At 38.0% G+C, this 17,138-nt stretch overlaps 1 protein-coding gene across 2 annotated transcripts in view; it reads right to left on the bottom strand.

The window, feature by feature from the left end:
• Nucleotides 1–17,138, bottom strand: part of thoc5 (THO complex subunit 5) — a 388,780-nt gene that overhangs the window by 129,052 nt on the left and 242,590 nt on the right. For both annotated transcript variants that reach the window (XM_090373524.1, XM_090373522.1), the window contains exon 12: nt 1,559–1,664. In XM_090373524.1, the coding sequence (XP_090229650.1) occupies nt 1,559–1,664 (106 nt within the window). The remainder of the gene's footprint in view (nt 1–1,558; nt 1,665–17,138) is intronic.

Genomic DNA, 17,138 nt, shown 5'->3' with positions numbered 1-17,138 from the left:
CTTAGCTTTTTGGGATCAGGATAGGAGGCTTTATCCTTACTGCCTGATTTCTATGGAATTTATGACCAAACAGAATGGTGCTACTTGGTGCTACTTGCATCTATTATTTGGCTTTTTGCCACATTGCTTCTGAGTTATCCACTTTCTGGTTTAGTGGTGTCATGTCAGTAACTTCAGTGGTGCGGGGTAGTAAATACCTGAATAACAAGAGATGAGTAATATACTCTTCTCTTGCTTTTTTTTTTTTTTTTTTTTTTAAATCCTAGTAAGTCTCCTTCCCAAGTTAACAGCCTCACCAATGGAGACAAGTGCAGTGCCACATAGTCATCAGAACATGAGACAAAAGGTTAATGCAAGATAAAAGGAAAAGTAGCTTGCTTTCATGTTAGCTATAGTTTACTTTATTGTAGAACTTTCATAAATAAGAAATTTGTCTAACTAACTAAAAACAAAAGTTTAAAATAAATAAAATGCTGGTAGTATTTTAATAACAAAAGAAATTACAATGATTATATTTATTAAATATTAATGTTAGCACTTGAGCCTCTTTTAACTAGAGACAGCCCTAATTCAATATCCTCCTAAAGCACATGAATACTACTTCCCCTGTATTAAAAAAAAAAAAAAAGGATTTATTTTGTTTGCTCTTGATGTTCTTCCCCCACCCCACTCCCCTTTTAAACTGCTCTTGACTGTACAAATCACAAATTCACTATCATGGAATACTGTTCTTACATCTGGAGTGGTGCATCCAAAGCATTGTAACTAGCTAAAAGAAGGCAGTCATGTTAATTTATGATTTCTCAATTACAAACTTAATCCACACCACAGACACCCAATTTCTGTTTGTGGTTTTTTTGACCCCCCTAAATTAACTAGCATCCATGATTCCACAGTTCCTCTTCTAAACTAGTTTGAATATGTGCATCATTCATAAATGTTCATTTACAACTCTAAACCTACTGAACAAATTCTTTCCTCTCCGTTATTATCTGTTTCTCTTTTGAATATCCTTTTATATCTTCACAACTTGAATATGGCATAAAAATAGTAAAAAATTTAAGATAAGAGAAAACTAAGATACTATTAATTTAAAATAAGTGATTTTTACTACACTTCAAAAATAATTAAAAAATTCACAAGGGTCCTTCATAGTTAAAAGTCTGTTTTCATCTAATTAGTCATCTACTATTTACTGCATTGAAACTACCCTGCCTCTTTATTAATCTATGACTTTTGAATCTAGTGTTCTCTTCAAAATACAATATGATTTCCCCCTCCTCCGAATTTCTGTTTTTGGACCACAATATTCTGTGTTACTGATATCTCTAATAATTTTAGTCAAAATTTTACTTTCTTCAATTTCCTCACAAAATCCGATTAAAAAAAAAATTAAGAAGTGCAGTTATGCATGGTGAATTTTTAATGTTTTCATCCAGTGGAAATAATTATTAAATTACTAATGCTACAGGTAAAATAACAAGGTTTGTAATCATATCAAAAACTAAGAGAAAGCTAGAAATGATACAAATGCTTTAAGCAATGTTAATGGCTTTACCTGGCCGTAACACCACCAAGACAGACAGGTTTTATGAGCTTCACAGAGATAGTCACAATATGCAGGTGTACCAAGTAGAAAAACTGAATGCATAAACATCCCTCACCTTAAAAAAAAAAAAAAAAAAAAAAAAATCAGTAAAGTAACATTTTTACAATTAATAAAGTGTGATTCATAATAACAATGTAACAGAGAGAGAGAGAAACTAACTATATCAGGTGAAAAATGTTAATGAAAAGCAAATGATATGATAACTAAGTACTAGCTCTCAAACTTTTTTCACTTCAGTCATACCTGAAATTAAAAGATGCTACATTCAACACCAAACCTAAATTTTGATTGGCCTGAGTTGAAAGGAGTCCCCTAATCCTACAAAACTCTAAACTACTGTAGCAGAGCATTCATGAATCACTGAATGAGATTCCTAGTAACAATACTTTAGTTTAAATTGAATTTAAGATAGAGATTTTATAGGTTATTACTTAGTATCGGCAAGGGTATCAAATCCACGTGTGGACAGGTTCTGCAGTTCCGCGAACGAAAAGTTTTTAATTATACTTAGCCACTTGATTGACTTAATTGTTAAATTAAATTATTTTCTATAAGTAGCTTATAGACCTAGTCAAGCTCCATGGTTTATTTTGAATTTAGATAGGGCGATTTGGAAAGTAAATAATACCGCGTGTCCATAGATTAACCGTTCGTAACTTGCCGCCATTGTTATACAATACAACGTGTGCTAGCGCAAGGTTTAACGGAAAACTAGATAGTGGAAGGTTTAGCGGAAAACTAGATAGCGAGTATAGTAGTATCAATTAATCACTAAGGTTTATTAGTCTTATTAAATTTCATTGTCAATTGAATTGTATTTTTTTTAACTAAATAAATATAGTGATCTAGTTATAACAAACGTAACATCAGAAATTAATACATATAAGTTGACAGGGGATAAGAAAGTCATATAATGTAACTCGGAGATAATATTCCATACCGAAATACATATATATATAGTGTTATAACTGCACTGGGATATAGGTTTAGGGTTATATTTTGTATTGGAATTTTATTGAACTTGAATAGAAATCATGACTCAGACCACAGCGGCAAAGCAAAAGGCTCAAAGTAGTGGAAGTGCTGTGGCTAAGGGACTGAGGGGGGCAGTCATCCTCTAAATCACAGTCTATTGAAATGCACTGCTTGTTTGATGTTTGTGGAGCAATCAGGAACGGGACATGATATTGCCAGGGGGAATGTCTTTGTGTGTGCACGATGTAAGGAGTGCGAGGAAATCAAGCGCCAACTCGGCATTGTTATGGCTTATATGAGAGCTTGAAGGACAGGGTGGGTGCCCTTGAAGGATTTAAATTGAGGGGCCCATCAAGCTGTCAGCTGCCAACATCAATGCCAGAGCAATATGCCAGGGAAATGGGGAACATATTGTGCAAAAAGGATAGATGGAACAGGACAATGGTATGTCCGCTAGGGGTTAGTTAGTTATTTTGGTTTTTAGGAGCATTAGCAACTAAGGCCATATTGCTCCGGGAATATGCGGTGGTCATTCTCTGACCTTTCCGCATCCTTCGTATTTGGTGGTGATGGGCTTGAACCCCGGTCTAATCAAGAAGCGTGTGCTACACACTGCTGCTCCTTCCCACCTGGCTACAGAGGCACCATCCGCTAGGGGCAATGGTGGTTGATGACGTTGTAAGGCAGGTATCATCCTTTAAGGGCACAAATGGTGATACTGTTGTACACACTGGCACTACTGATATTAAGAGTAGGAGACTGGCAGAATTACTTAACAAGTATAAGACAATGCTGAAAAAAACCGTGAGTTAGGGTTGAATTTGAAAGTGTCTGCAATTCTGCCCAGACACGATAGAAGGGAGTATATGATGAAAGCCTTGTTGATCAATTCTATCCTGGAGAGATTATGCAAGGCTCAAGGGGTAGAATTTTTCTCAGCCTGGTCTGTGCCTGTTAACAGGAGGGACTGCTTCTACAGGGATGGAATACACTTAAATAGAAAGGGTGCAAGAATATTTGCTGATCCTATCGAGGTAGAGTTAGGTGGGTCGGAAAACTGCTGGCTTGGGGGATACATGGACTAATAGATTAACAGTAGCCGCTGGCAGAGGTAACAGTGATTCTTGAACTACTTCTATTGAAATACAATTGAGCAGTAGCCTGGAAAGCAAGGCAATGGACTGCTGGGGAGTCATAGTGGAACAAGTAAATACACGGGTTGTGTTAGGGAAACTAAGAGTAGAAACAGGTGCATGCAGTGGTGAGCTATAGCAGGCTTGCGAGAGCCCATTGTTATTTTTTTTGAAAATTTGCGAGCCCATTGTTGAGACAATCATTTATTTTACAAATGAAATCCTGGATGCAATTATTGAGTATCCAGAGCCGATACTACGGTGGGGCAAGCGGGGACCCATTCCCAGCATTTTAATGGTGTAATCGATCAGTTATGTATTTTAAAATTGCTTCATTTTTTATTTAATTACATTCGGACCTCTGTTTAACCAACTTCTTTATACCGAATTTTTGTTAAATCACCAAGGGGAATTACATTTAAAATATAGTAGTTTCCGTAGGGGGGGGGGGTGGAGTGAACTAAGATATATAAACTTTACGAAGATGAAATGTTGGCAGATTTTGAAATTTCGTCTAAGCTTTCAGTTTTTTTTTTTTTTTTTTTTTTTTATGAAAACCTCAAACACGAAAGGTATCAAAACCTATAGTACTTAGTACCGTGCATGGGTTGAAGGAGAAGTATGTTAATCAGCTTCTGTGTCGCCTATATCTGCTATAGGCTGTAGTCTGTAATCAAGTCACAAAGGAGGTTAGGCAGGCGAAGGCAGATTACGAGAAATCTTTGGCAAAGGACGCAAAGAAAAATCACAAAGAGTTCTTTACTTATGCAAACTCTAGAAGGAAGGGGATGAATCAGATTGGTCCACTTAACATAGAGGGTTTGACTATTGATGATCCTGCTCAAGTAGCTGATAAACTGAATCAGTATTTTGCATCTACATTTACACATGCGGAGTTATTCAAGGAGGGGAATGCCAGAAGTTTATCAAGCTCTAACAGGGAGCTAAGTGATTTTTAATAACTGAGAGCAAAGTGGTGGAGAAATTGCTGAAGTTAAACATGAAAAAGGCAACTGAGGCAGATGGAATCTATCCAGTTATAAGGAAGGAGGCAACAAGGGAAGTAAACAAACCCTTAGTCATAATTATGAGAGCATTCTTAGAGTCAGTAAGGCAGGTCCCCGTGGACTGGAGATGTGCAAATGTATCCCCAATACACAAAGGGGATTCAAAGGTTGACACAAATAATTATGGACCTGTTAGTTTAACTTCTGTTTCTGGAAAAATAATGGAGTCACTGGTTAAAGAGGTGGTACAGGATCACCTAGACAAGACAGAAGTAATAGTTCAGACAAAGCATGGGTTTCTAAAAGGGAAGTCTTGTCTGATTAATTTGATCGGATACTATGATGTGGTCACAAAGAAACTGGATGCAAAAAAAAATAATTTTGATATCATATACTTGGATTTCAGTAAAGCTTATGATACTGTTGCATATGGAATACTGCTGTACAAATTGGAGTGGTATGGCATTAAGGGCAAGTTACTGCAATGGATAAAGGAATGGTTGAGTGGGAGATGGCAGAGAGTGTTAATAAATGGACACTGCTCTACGTGGACTAATGTTATTAGGGGATTCCCCCCCCCAAGGTTTGGTGCTGGGCCCATTGTTGTTTTGTGTATTTATCAATGATATCAATGAAGGTATATCAGGTTTAAGGTTAAATTTTGCAGATGATACAAAGGTTGGCAGGGTTGTTAATGACAGTATGCTACTGTAACAGGATCTAAAAAAGTTATACAGATGGGCTGAGAAGCGGCAACCGAAGTTTAGTTTTAACATTGACAAATGTAAAGTACTCCATATGGATAGCAGTAACACAAAAGAAACGTACCGTATGGTACTACACTCAGGGAAATGGAGAATGAAATCGACCTGGGGGTAATTGTGCTGTCAGATATGAAGTTCTCTGAGCAGTGCAGATAGGCTGCCAGAGCAGGGCATGCAGTTTTGTCGATGATATATACAAATTTTGCTAGCAGAGACAAGGAGGTGATTATCCCTTTGTATAAGGCAATGGTCAGCCCACACCTCAGGTACTGTATACATGTCTGGAGGCCTCATTTTAGGAAGGGTGTAGAAATACAGAGAAGGGCAACAAGATTGGTGAGAGGAACAAAATGGTGCATTTATGAAGAAAGGCTTTAGCCAGCAGGTAGTTGATTGCTGGAACAGACTTCCATCTGTTGTTGTGGAAGTTGATAGCTTAAATAAATTTAATGGTTGTTGTTGTTATCTGATTTTTAGGAGCATTAGCAACTAAGGCCATATTGCTCTGGGGATATGCGGTGGTCATTCCCTGACCTTTCTGCATCCTCCGTATCTGGTGTTCATGGGCTCGAATCCCGGTCTAATCAAGAAGCATGTGCTACGCACTGCCGCTCCTGCCCACCTGGCTACGGAGGCGCCAAATTTAATGGGGAACTAGACAAACATTTGGAGTGACCCACCAGATGGGTAAAATGGGAAGGTGGTTTTTTTTTTTTTTTTGCTGATGCTGTATAAGCTTCTTTTCTTGCATCATATGCCTCAACTTTAGCATTAGTGTTGACAGGATTTCATTGCAGATTAACCACATGGGTAAATTATTTTTCAGTAGTATGAAACAAAAGTCATTTGTCCATTCTGTGTTTTCACTATCAACTAACTTTTCTTTGTTTGGCAAAAGATATTTTCGACTAAACTGAATAAAAACACTGTAAAAGAGTAAAAGATGTAAATAAAACAATTATGATACAGTTCACACAAAGTCAGTCATGTCATGAAAAAACAAGTCACCATCTGATTAAAAAAAAAAGGGGGTGGGGGTACAATTCATTTTGCTTCATTTATATGAACAATTATTTTTAAAAGCAGCTACTGTAAATGGCATTTGCACATCTAGAGATGTGGAAATGCCATTACAGTAGCTGACATGGGTATTTAGGGATATGTAAGTTTAACTTCTGCTGTGGAGAAAATAATGGAGTCACGTTAAGGAAGCATTGCTGGATCATCTAGACAAGACTGCAGTTATAGTTCAGACACAGCGTGGCTTTGTTAAGGGGAAATCTTGTCTGACCAATTTGATTGGATACTATGATGTAGTCACAAAGGAACTGAATGCAAAAAATAATTTTGATATCAGGAAAGCTTTTGATACTGTTTGGACATAGAAGACTGCTGTACAAATTGCAGCAGTGTGGCATTAAGGGCAAGTTGCTATTATGGATAAAGAGATGGTTGAGTGCTAGAAGATAGAGAGTGGTAATCAAAAGACACTGCTCTTCATGGAATAATGCTATTAGTCCCCCAAGGTTTGGTGTTGGGCCCATTGTTGTTGTCTATATTTATCAATAATACTGATGAAGGTATAACGAGCGTAATGTCCAAGTTTGCGGATGATACGAAGGTTGGCAGAGTTGTTAATAACAGTACGATATTGTGCCAGGAAGTAGAAAAGCTGGGCAGATGGAACTGAGAGGTGGCAACTGAAGTTTAACATTGACAAATGCAAAATACTATATAAGGGTAGCAGTAGCCCCAGAGTAACGTACCAAATGTGTGATGCCACACTCAGGGTAGCGAAGAATAAAAAAGAACTGGGGTAGTTGTGCAGCGAGATGTGAAGTTTTTCCGAGCAGTGTAGACGGACTGCAAGAGCATCTCACGGGCTCTTGTCAATGATATACAGGAATTTTGCAAGCAGGGATAAGGTGATTATTCCTTTGTATAAGGATGATCGTGCCACACCTTGATTACAGATATGGAGGCTTCATTTTAGGAAGGTAGAGCTGCTGGAATGAGTACGGAGAAATGCAGTAAGATTGGTGAGTGGAACGACGGGGTGCTCTTACCAAGAAAGGCTTAAGTTCTGCAAATTGTAGCATCTGAAGACCAGGAACCTGTGAGATGAGCTGATTGAGGTATATGAGGCTTTGAATGGCTTGAGCAAGCACGATGCTAATGGGATTCTTCCTCTTGTTCAGATTATGCACTTGAGGGGGGGAAGTAAATTTAAACGGAGGAAAGACAGTTTCGGAACAGATGTGCAAAATTAGCCTTTAGCTAATGGCTGCTTTAATTGCTGGAACAAACTTCCATCTGTCAAGGTTTGGTGTTGGGCCCATTGTTGTTTTCTATATTTATCAATAATACTGATGAAGGTATATCGAGCTTAATGTACAAGTTTGTGGATGATACAAAGGTTGGCAGGGTTGTTAATAACAGTACGATATTGTGACAGGATGTAGAAAAGCTGGACAGATGGGCTGAGAAGTGGCAACTGAAGTTTAACATTGACAAATGCAAAATACTGTATAAGGGTAGCAGTATATTTATATTTATCAATAAGAACTAGACAAACTTTTAAAGTGAATGTATAGGTGAAATGGTAATTTTTTTTTGGCTGATGCTGTATAAGCTTGCTGTTTTGCATCATATGCCTCTACTAATGCTAAGTGCCAGGTCCTGATATTTTTCCACTTGTTCTCAAAATCTTTGTTCCTGAACTTACACCTGTTCTGTGTCGCCTTTTGCACTCTCTTATTCCACCAGTGTTTTCCATTCAACATGGACATTTGCTGAGATCCAGTGATTTCCTAAAAATAAGGGTGACAAATCCCTACCATCCCACTGCACTTACTGCTACTCTTTCTAAAATAATGGAGAAATCCATTAACAGCCAACTTCTAAACTATCCAGAAACCTTCCATCTGATCAACGATTGCCAATATGAATTGCATTAGTGTGAAACCAATGGTGATATACTGGCTTATGGACAAATATATTCTATGGAATGAACCTATGGACAAATAAATTCTATGGAATAAACCTATGGACAAATAAATTCTATGGAAAAGTTTGGTGAAACTCAAGCAGTTGATCTTTAATTCAAAGAGCAACTGCTTGAGTTGCTCTTTGAATTTCTTTTCATCATGTTTGTTAGAACAGTCTTCTAAATAACTTCTATCTTATGATCTGCCAATTGATTTTTAAAATTGGTTATCCAGTTTTCTCTCCTACCATTCACTGCAAGTAAGGGTAGATGGCACACTGTCTTCTAATTTTATAGTAATGCTGGGTGGTCTCCAAGATTTAGTTCTAAAAAAACTGGATTTTCTCTTTCACCCTTGGTGTTACTTTTCTTCCAAATAACTTTTACTCTGTACAAATCAGAACTCTACCTTATCATGGAATACTGTTCAGTGTTCTCCCCAGAACCTACTGAATGGATGCACCGCCTGGTGAGTTTAACTGACTGCCCAGCTAAAATTTAAGCGATTCTCGCGGTACTGTATGGTACTGCTCACTGATCTCGATCACAATATTAATTCCAAAATACCGTGCGATTGAGGTCAATGTGACAGGAGCATATAATGTCAAATTATGCAATTCGTTTTTGATCTGGATCGCTTAAGTCCCATTTATAAACAGTGGCAGCTCGTGACTCTGATGTATGGGAGTGCTGCTTCTTACAGTTACATTAAATTGCCTTGATTATAAGACATGTAGCCATAGATAGTAATAAAAATAAGCAAGTTAAAAATACTATAAAACATTAATTGAACACTTATCATTAACAGACTTGGGCAATATTGAAATTTTATTTAAAAATAAAATCCATTCTTCAGTTTTTATTTGTTGAAAGTAGATTAATAACTTTTTCATTCAAGTTTTTCATGCACTGTTGACCAAGCTTTTCTCTATTTTCTCTATTCCTTGAGCATTTAGCCTTTGCTGATTCATAGTGCTCTTAAAAATGTTTTATTCTTTTTAATGTCGAATGGCAGGGTTCAAACTCTGAAGTAGTCATCGGAATGGTCAAAAGAAATTTTATGAGTTTTGTAAGTTCACCAAGAACAAAGGCTAGATTATTTTCTAAGATAAATTTCAGCAAGTCAATTAATTTGCAATAATTGTGTAGATCAAAATTGCATATTGGCAACCCACCGACCAGGCATTGATAAAACCACTGAGAATCAAAATGTGGAACTGTCTAGCGCACAGTTCTACCTATGGTTAAACTTCAAAGTTGAAAACAATTTCGTGTTTTTATTCATTTATGACTGAAATGATTATTGGAAATAGTTGTCTTCCCATGAACCAAAGGCCTTGGGTTATGGTTGGGCCTAGATAGTCTGGTTCTATTTAATACTCATCTTAAATCAGTGTTTCCCATGGGGTATGTGAAATGGACCCTCTGGAACTGTTCAAATTATTCGTTCTATATATAGCAAATTGATGATAAGCAAAGTTATTATTATATATTTATGTAAAAATACAAATTAAGTTCAGTTGTTTTAAACTTTGAATTTTCTTTTCAGAAAACCATGTACACACACACACACATTTTGAATTTAAAAGGGTCTATAAACTTTTTTGCTTTTTGAAAGGGTTGTTGTGGTATGTGGTATTTTCGTATTTTCTGGTGCAAGGGCTACTTAGGCCATATTGTGCCTCCAAAATTAATTGAGTTCACATGAGAACTGCACGGGAAGCAGTTAGAAACGGTCATACATTTCACTGAAAAGGCCTCTGGAGTTTAATACTGAATACTGGAAAATAATACTGACTCAAATCTGTAAAATGTCTTTATTATGATATGATAAAATAAACGTGTACTGTATTTAACATATATAACTATATATTAAAATATTAAAACAAAATAAAATAAATGTATAATAAGAATAAAATTCAATAAAATATATAAAATTAAAAGTGATAAAAGTTGTTTAAAACCACTAGTACAAGAGCTTTCGGCAGCAGCAGCAGCCACCTTCATCAGCTATAGTGGTTGCAGGATGACCAACAATCTATATGTACCACACATCTCAGCAGGTCTGCGATATGAACTATGGAGTCTGCGCACGGTTCACTTCTTGTGCATTGGAACCGGAAAATGGACAGGCCACTCTAAACTATTCGTCTCTTCGTAGGATAAGGGCTTCAAAGAGTGGGTGAATGCGACAGCCCTTATCCCTATTAAGATTGAAGCGCTCAGGTGAACACATTCTTAAACTCTCCAACCATTTCCGATTCCAAAAGCCATGTGCCTTAACCATGATCACAGCTTCTTTAGCAGTAATGCCATGCCCAGTTTCCCCAGGCATGTTCCGCTACAGCTGAACCTAATTTGCAGTCTTAAGGGCTCTATTGTGTTCCCCAGGCGATCCCGCAGCCTGCGTTTCGTTTCACCCACATAACACCCCCCACAATCAGGACACTCCATTTCATATATGACCCCATGTGAACAAAGAAATGACATCTTTTGATGTCATTTCTTTGTTCACATGTATACCTGTTGTGCAATTATAGCCAACTTAGCAATGGAAGAATTTGAAGATAGGATGTTGGGAAGCTCTAGTCTTTCCCCATTACGTGCATGGAAGAGATATATTGATGACACGTTCGCGGTGATACAAAGTGGACACGAAATAGAAATACTCGGGTGGTTGAATAGTGGTTCGCCTTATATTCAGTTTACTTCAAGAGGTTGAGCAGGGGGAGACCCTTCTGTTCTTAGACGTGTGTGTATACAGAAGGCCGACACTTGAAAACTAAGGTTTACAGAAAACCTATGTGTCAGGGCCAATACATACACACTTCAAAACAGCTCAGGCTGGTTGCCACAACAGTAGTGTGGTTAAGGCCTTATTGGAAAGGGTGGGACCCCACCTCGCCTCTCGTCTGAAGAGAGAGGCGAGGAGATCAAATGTGTTACAGCGGACCTACATGTTACAGTAAAGTGCAGTTACCCCCAGAGCATTATTGAGAGGTGTTTAAGAGGTATGAACAACAGTCACAGGGATGCTTTTACACCCATTTCCATCACATACATCCCCTACTATCCGGGAATTTTGGAACCCATTTCCCATATCTTGCATTCGTGTTGTTATTATTATTTGGATTTTTTTTTTTTTTTTTTGGAGCATTAGCAACTAAGGCCATATTGCTCCGGGGATATGAGGAGGTCATTCCCTGACCTTTCTGGATCCTCCATATTTGGTGGTCACGGGCTCGAACCCTGGTCTAATCAAGAAGGTTGTGCTATGCACTGCTGTTCCTGCCCACCTGGCTATGGAAGAGCCTTGCGTTCGTGTAAGATACACTGTGTGCAGCTGCCAGGTCGGAGGCTGCACACAGTAGTGTCCGCCACTAAAGACCCTATTGCGGGTAATGGCACTAGTGGGGTCATATATGAAATCGAGTATCCTGATTGTGTGTGTGTGTGTGGGGGGGGGGGTTTATGTGGAGAAAACACAGGATGCGGGATTGCCTGGGGGAACACAATAGAGCCCTTAAGACTGCAAATTACGGAGGTTCAGCTGTAGCGGAACATGCCTGGGAAACTGGGCATGGCATTATTGCTAAAGAAGCAGCGATTGTGGATAAGGCACATGGCTTTTGGAACCGGAAATGGCTGGAGAGTTCAAGAATATGTTCATCCGAACACTACAATCTTAATAGGGATAAGGACTCATGTTCACCCACTCTTTGAAGCCCTTATCCTACGAAGAGACGAACAGTTTAGAGTGGCCCATCCATTTTCTGGTTCCATGAAATTCATGAAATGGTAGATTGCGGCATATTTTGAAGAAAAAAAGTAGATCGCACCACAAATTAAGTTGGCCACCCTGCCTTATACAAAGGAATAATCACCTCATTACCTCTGCTAGCAAAATTCCTGTACATCATTGACAAGACCTCATAACCTACTCTCCCAGGCTGTCTGCACTGCCCAGAAAACTTCATACCCGACTACACATTTACCCCCAGTTCTTTTTCTTTCTCCACTACCCTCAGTACAGTACCACATAGTCAGTACATTTTTCTGGCATTACTGCTACCCAAATGCAGTGCTTTGCATTTGTCAATGTTAAACATCAGTTGCCATCTCTCAGCCCATCTGCGAAATTTTTCTAGATCCTGTTGCAATACCATACTGTCATTAACAACCCCGTCAACCTTTGCATCGTCTGCAAACTTCAACATTAACCCTGATATACCTTCATCAATATCATTGATAAATATAGAAAACAAACAATGCTCCCAACACTGAACCCTGGGGGACTCCACTAATAACATTAGCCCAAGATGAGCAGTGTCCACTGATTACCACTCTCAGTCTTCTCTAACTCAATCTTCCTTTTATCTGTAGCAACAACTTCCCCTTAATGCCAGCACTGCTCCAATTTATACAGCAGCATTCTATGTGCAACAGCATCAAAAGCTTTCCTGAAATCTTAGTATATGATAACAAAATTATTTTTTGCATCCATTTCCTTTGTGACCAAATCATAGTATCCAATCAAATTGTTCAGGCAAGATTTCCCCTTAACAAACCCATGCTGTGTCTGAACTATAGCTGAAGTCCTCTTTAAATTAAATGATCCAGCATTGCTTCTTTAACCAGTGATACCATTACTTTCCCCAGAACAGAAGTTAAACTTACAGGTCTGTAATTACCTCGAGTCATCCTCTGTGCATTGGAGATACATTTGCACATGTTCAATCCATAGGGACTTCCCCTGTGTTCAAGGATGCTCTCATAATTATGGTGGCAAAGGAAGTAAGCAAACCCCTTGGTTTGCTTACTTCCTTTGCCGCCTCCTTTAATATAACCGGATAGATTCCATCCACCTCAGGTGCCTTTCTTATGTTTAATTTCAATTTCTCTTCCACTTTGCCCTCAGTTATTACAAAATCATTTAGTTCCCTGTTAAAGTTTAATAAGCTTTTGCCCTCCACTTCCCTACAGATTTCCTCATGTGTGAATGTAGATGGAAAATACTCATTCAGTTTGTCAGCTATCTGAGCAGGATTATCAACAGTCGAACCATCAATATCAAGTGAATCAATCTGATTCATCCCCTTCTTTCTAGTGTTTACATAAGGAAAGAAATCTTTGCTGTTTTTCTTTGCATTCTTTGCCAAAGGTTTCTCGTAATCTGCCTTCACTTGCCTAACCTCCTTTGTGACTCAATTACAGACTAGCTTATATCTACTACAGGCTTCTGTGTTTCCCAAAATTTGTATGCATCCCATGCATTTTTCTTCTCTGCCACGGGTCTCATTAGTTCATCTGACTTCCATTTAGGCCTAAACCTTGAACAGTATTTCTTAATTGGAACAAAAAGTCTAGTAGCTTCCAAGACTACTTCCTTGAATGCTTCCCATTTAGAATTTGCTGCTGTAAACAGCATCAGTTGATCCTGCTGCATAGAATTTAAAAGCTATCTGAGACAACTGTGGTCTCCTTTACGAAAGCAAAAGCCCTTTCCTTTACCACTGATGGTAGTTAAACCTTTAGGTAAAGCCCACATCAGTACACTGTGATCACCGCTACCTAGTGGTTTCTTTATCTGCAAATTCTTAATGCATGAATAATTACTGCTGATAATCATATCAAAAGTACTGCTCCATCTGGCTACCTCTCAAACATGCTGTTGTACAAAACAATCACCCAATAAATCCGTAAAAGTCTTGCTAGTATGCAATTGACCAAGTTCCATCAATATCTGGGAAGTTAAAATCCCCCATTGTAAGACATTCTGATTTACTGACCCACTATTTCTCAGTATAGCTGTTCATTGTACTCATCAGTCATTAGGTCTATAACATACGTACCCTCTTTTTTTCTTTTTCCAGTGCTTATGTCACATCAAACTGACTCAACATTGCACTGTCTACCAATGTAATGTAAACTGGATGCATTGCCTTAAAATTTACGATACGCATATATCAAGATACAGCAAATTTTACAAGATGGGTTTTGATGATACAAAGACTTGTACGCTGATAAAAAGAAGAGACGACTTCACCAGACTTTATTATTGAAATACCTAAATAAACAATAAAGCTTTTTTTTTTTTCATCTCTAATGATGTTACCTTTTCATTAATAAAATTTTTGCAATATTTTTAATTTCAAATCCTTTTAATTGGCTATCAACCGCAAACTGTTTATAGATTTATTATAACTTGTTTATAGACTGTTTCTCTGGTATGCATTCAATTAAAACCCATTATAATTATACCTCAATCAGCGCAGTTTCACATAACATGGAACAGTTTCGGTACCAATTATCAGTGCTATGCGGGGTATTGCTGTAGTTGAGTTGGAAATTTTTGGTACATATCTGTGAACAGCAGCTATGGAATTCTTATGCATCTTGCCGTTAATTAAAATCATATCAGTTAACTGAGTAAATAGTATGAATCATATAACAGAACAACACTATTTTAAGTTGGTGCTGGTACATATGTTTTGTACTGTTTAAAGCCCATTTTACACATCATATTTTTATTAAAAATTTGAACATGAAAACATTTTGTTGTTTTTCACACGAATAACAGCTGATATTTGTCTAGGCATTGACTCCACCAGATGTCTGAAGATGCCCATAGGGATTTGCAGACATACTGCCTGCAAGGCTTTTCACAGCATTGAGATCAGGCAAATTTGGAAGCCAATCAAGATGGGCGATACTTTCACTGTGTTTCTTGAACCACTCGGGCACAATGCTGGCCCAATGACATAGCACATTATCATATTGGAAGATCCCGTTAAGGTCCAGGAAAAAATGAAATGTCTCCTAAGAGTTGCCGGTGGACCTCACCAGTAAAATGTCATTCATACAAACCAGGGGTCCTAGTTCTTGCCAGCAAAACATGTCCTATATTAAGCAACCACTGCCACCTGGCTGGATAGTGGGCAGCAAAATGGAGCCATGACCCATGCACAATGCATCCATGGATTCATGTTGCTTGAATGAAGGAGTCAGTTGGTGCATTGCATCAGGTATTTGGACTCATTTCCAGTCTTCCAGTGTCCAACCAGCATGTTGTTGACACTACAGCATTTGCCATCAAAGATGACCAGCAGTGAGGAGAGGATGTTTCTTGAGTCATCTGCTGTGTAACGCCATATGTCTGAGTGTGTGTGGTACATCATCATTTGGGATATTGTTGTTGCATTCCCCATATCATATTGTGATACCAACTGTCGCACAGTGACCTTCCATTGAGCTTGTATAATATGCTACACTCTTCGCTTACCTTGAACATCCACATTGTGCAACTCTTTACAGTTCTATCGACAGGAGGTAGTTTGAACTGTTCAAATTCTTTGTACACCTTAACCTCAGTGGGCTGTGAGGAACTGACAAGATATGCTGTTTCCAATATGGAAGCACCCACAATCATGCCCTTTTGAAACTCTCTGATACTTTTACTATGTTGCATAACTGCTACTTGATCACTTTGCCTTGCATGACCAGATGCAAATTACTGCTGCTCTAGTGTACAAAGCTGTTTGGCTTTTTATACTACAAGCTACATGGTACAGCCCATTACAGATGGGGTTGGTCATAATTCAGTGATCGCTATGTGTATGTTTATGAGAACTTTTTTATTTTCAGCTGTAGGATATGCTCATATGTCATGTCTGTTCTGTGAAATTGTGAAACACCCGTATAATATTGTAATTCATTATAACAATGTGGGGAAGGAGAAGAGGTGCTTGATGTTTCAGGAGCTGCCTTGCTCCTTTCTTCTGAGGCCTAAGTCTGTTTTGAGTGAAAGTCATGAGGCCATCACTTAAAAGAGGCACATCTCCCCAATGGTTTCAGCATACCTATTTCTCTAAACCACCTCTCCACAGCAGGAGCATTTTACACAATTAATATCCTCCTCTCTCTTCATTAATATCATTCTGATGAGTTTCTATGCAGTCTTGTATACTTTTAAGATAATCACAACTGAATATGACTGAATTTGTTTTCACCTTCCTACACCTCATGAGCATTCGATATTACCTATTAGTACTAATATTTCCACTTAGCAAATTAGCTAAAAAAAAAAAAAAAATCTTTTTAAAAAAATTATGATTTTGGTGCATCCTCGAAGCTGGGTACTTTCAGCAAAAACTCCATTCACTCTATCTGAGTCCTGGTCCTGCAGTGCCATTAGATGATTTAATCATCTCAAAAAAGGCATTGCTACAGAAGTCATAAACAAAAAGAATAACTTTCCAAACAGTGTTCCAATATAAATTTGAAGTAAAGCTTCCTGTAAATGAGTTAACAAAAGCCTCAACTGCATCCTTACATTTTATAGAAAATGAAGTTTGTTATGAAATATCATTCTCATACTGCAAAGCAATTATACTGTGTCTGCCATGGTGTTGCATCTGAACTTAAAATAAAAAAAAACACTGCTTCCAAAGGAGAAGTTTGCTGCTATTTATTTGAAATGTATACCGTTTACTTGTAAGGCCATTTCAGTGTTTGTTGGGCAAGCAAGCATAATCAGTGAAAGATTCTCATAGAGCTATGTTTTATTGTTCTCACATGCCTAAATCTATTTGAGTGAAGCTGTCTAAATTTATTTTTTCCGCCCCACCCCACTTTGTGCATATCAATTTATGCAAAATAACAGCA

The sequence above is a fragment of the Mastigoproctus giganteus genome, chromosome 5 (genome assembly GCF_048544385.1).
Source record: "Mastigoproctus giganteus isolate SK-2022 chromosome 5, ASM4854438v1, whole genome shotgun sequence".
Classification (NCBI taxonomy): domain Eukaryota; kingdom Metazoa; phylum Arthropoda; class Arachnida; order Uropygi; family Thelyphonidae; genus Mastigoproctus; species Mastigoproctus giganteus.
Note: the sequence above shows the minus strand (reverse complement) of the source record. Positions and strands in the feature narration are given on the sequence as shown.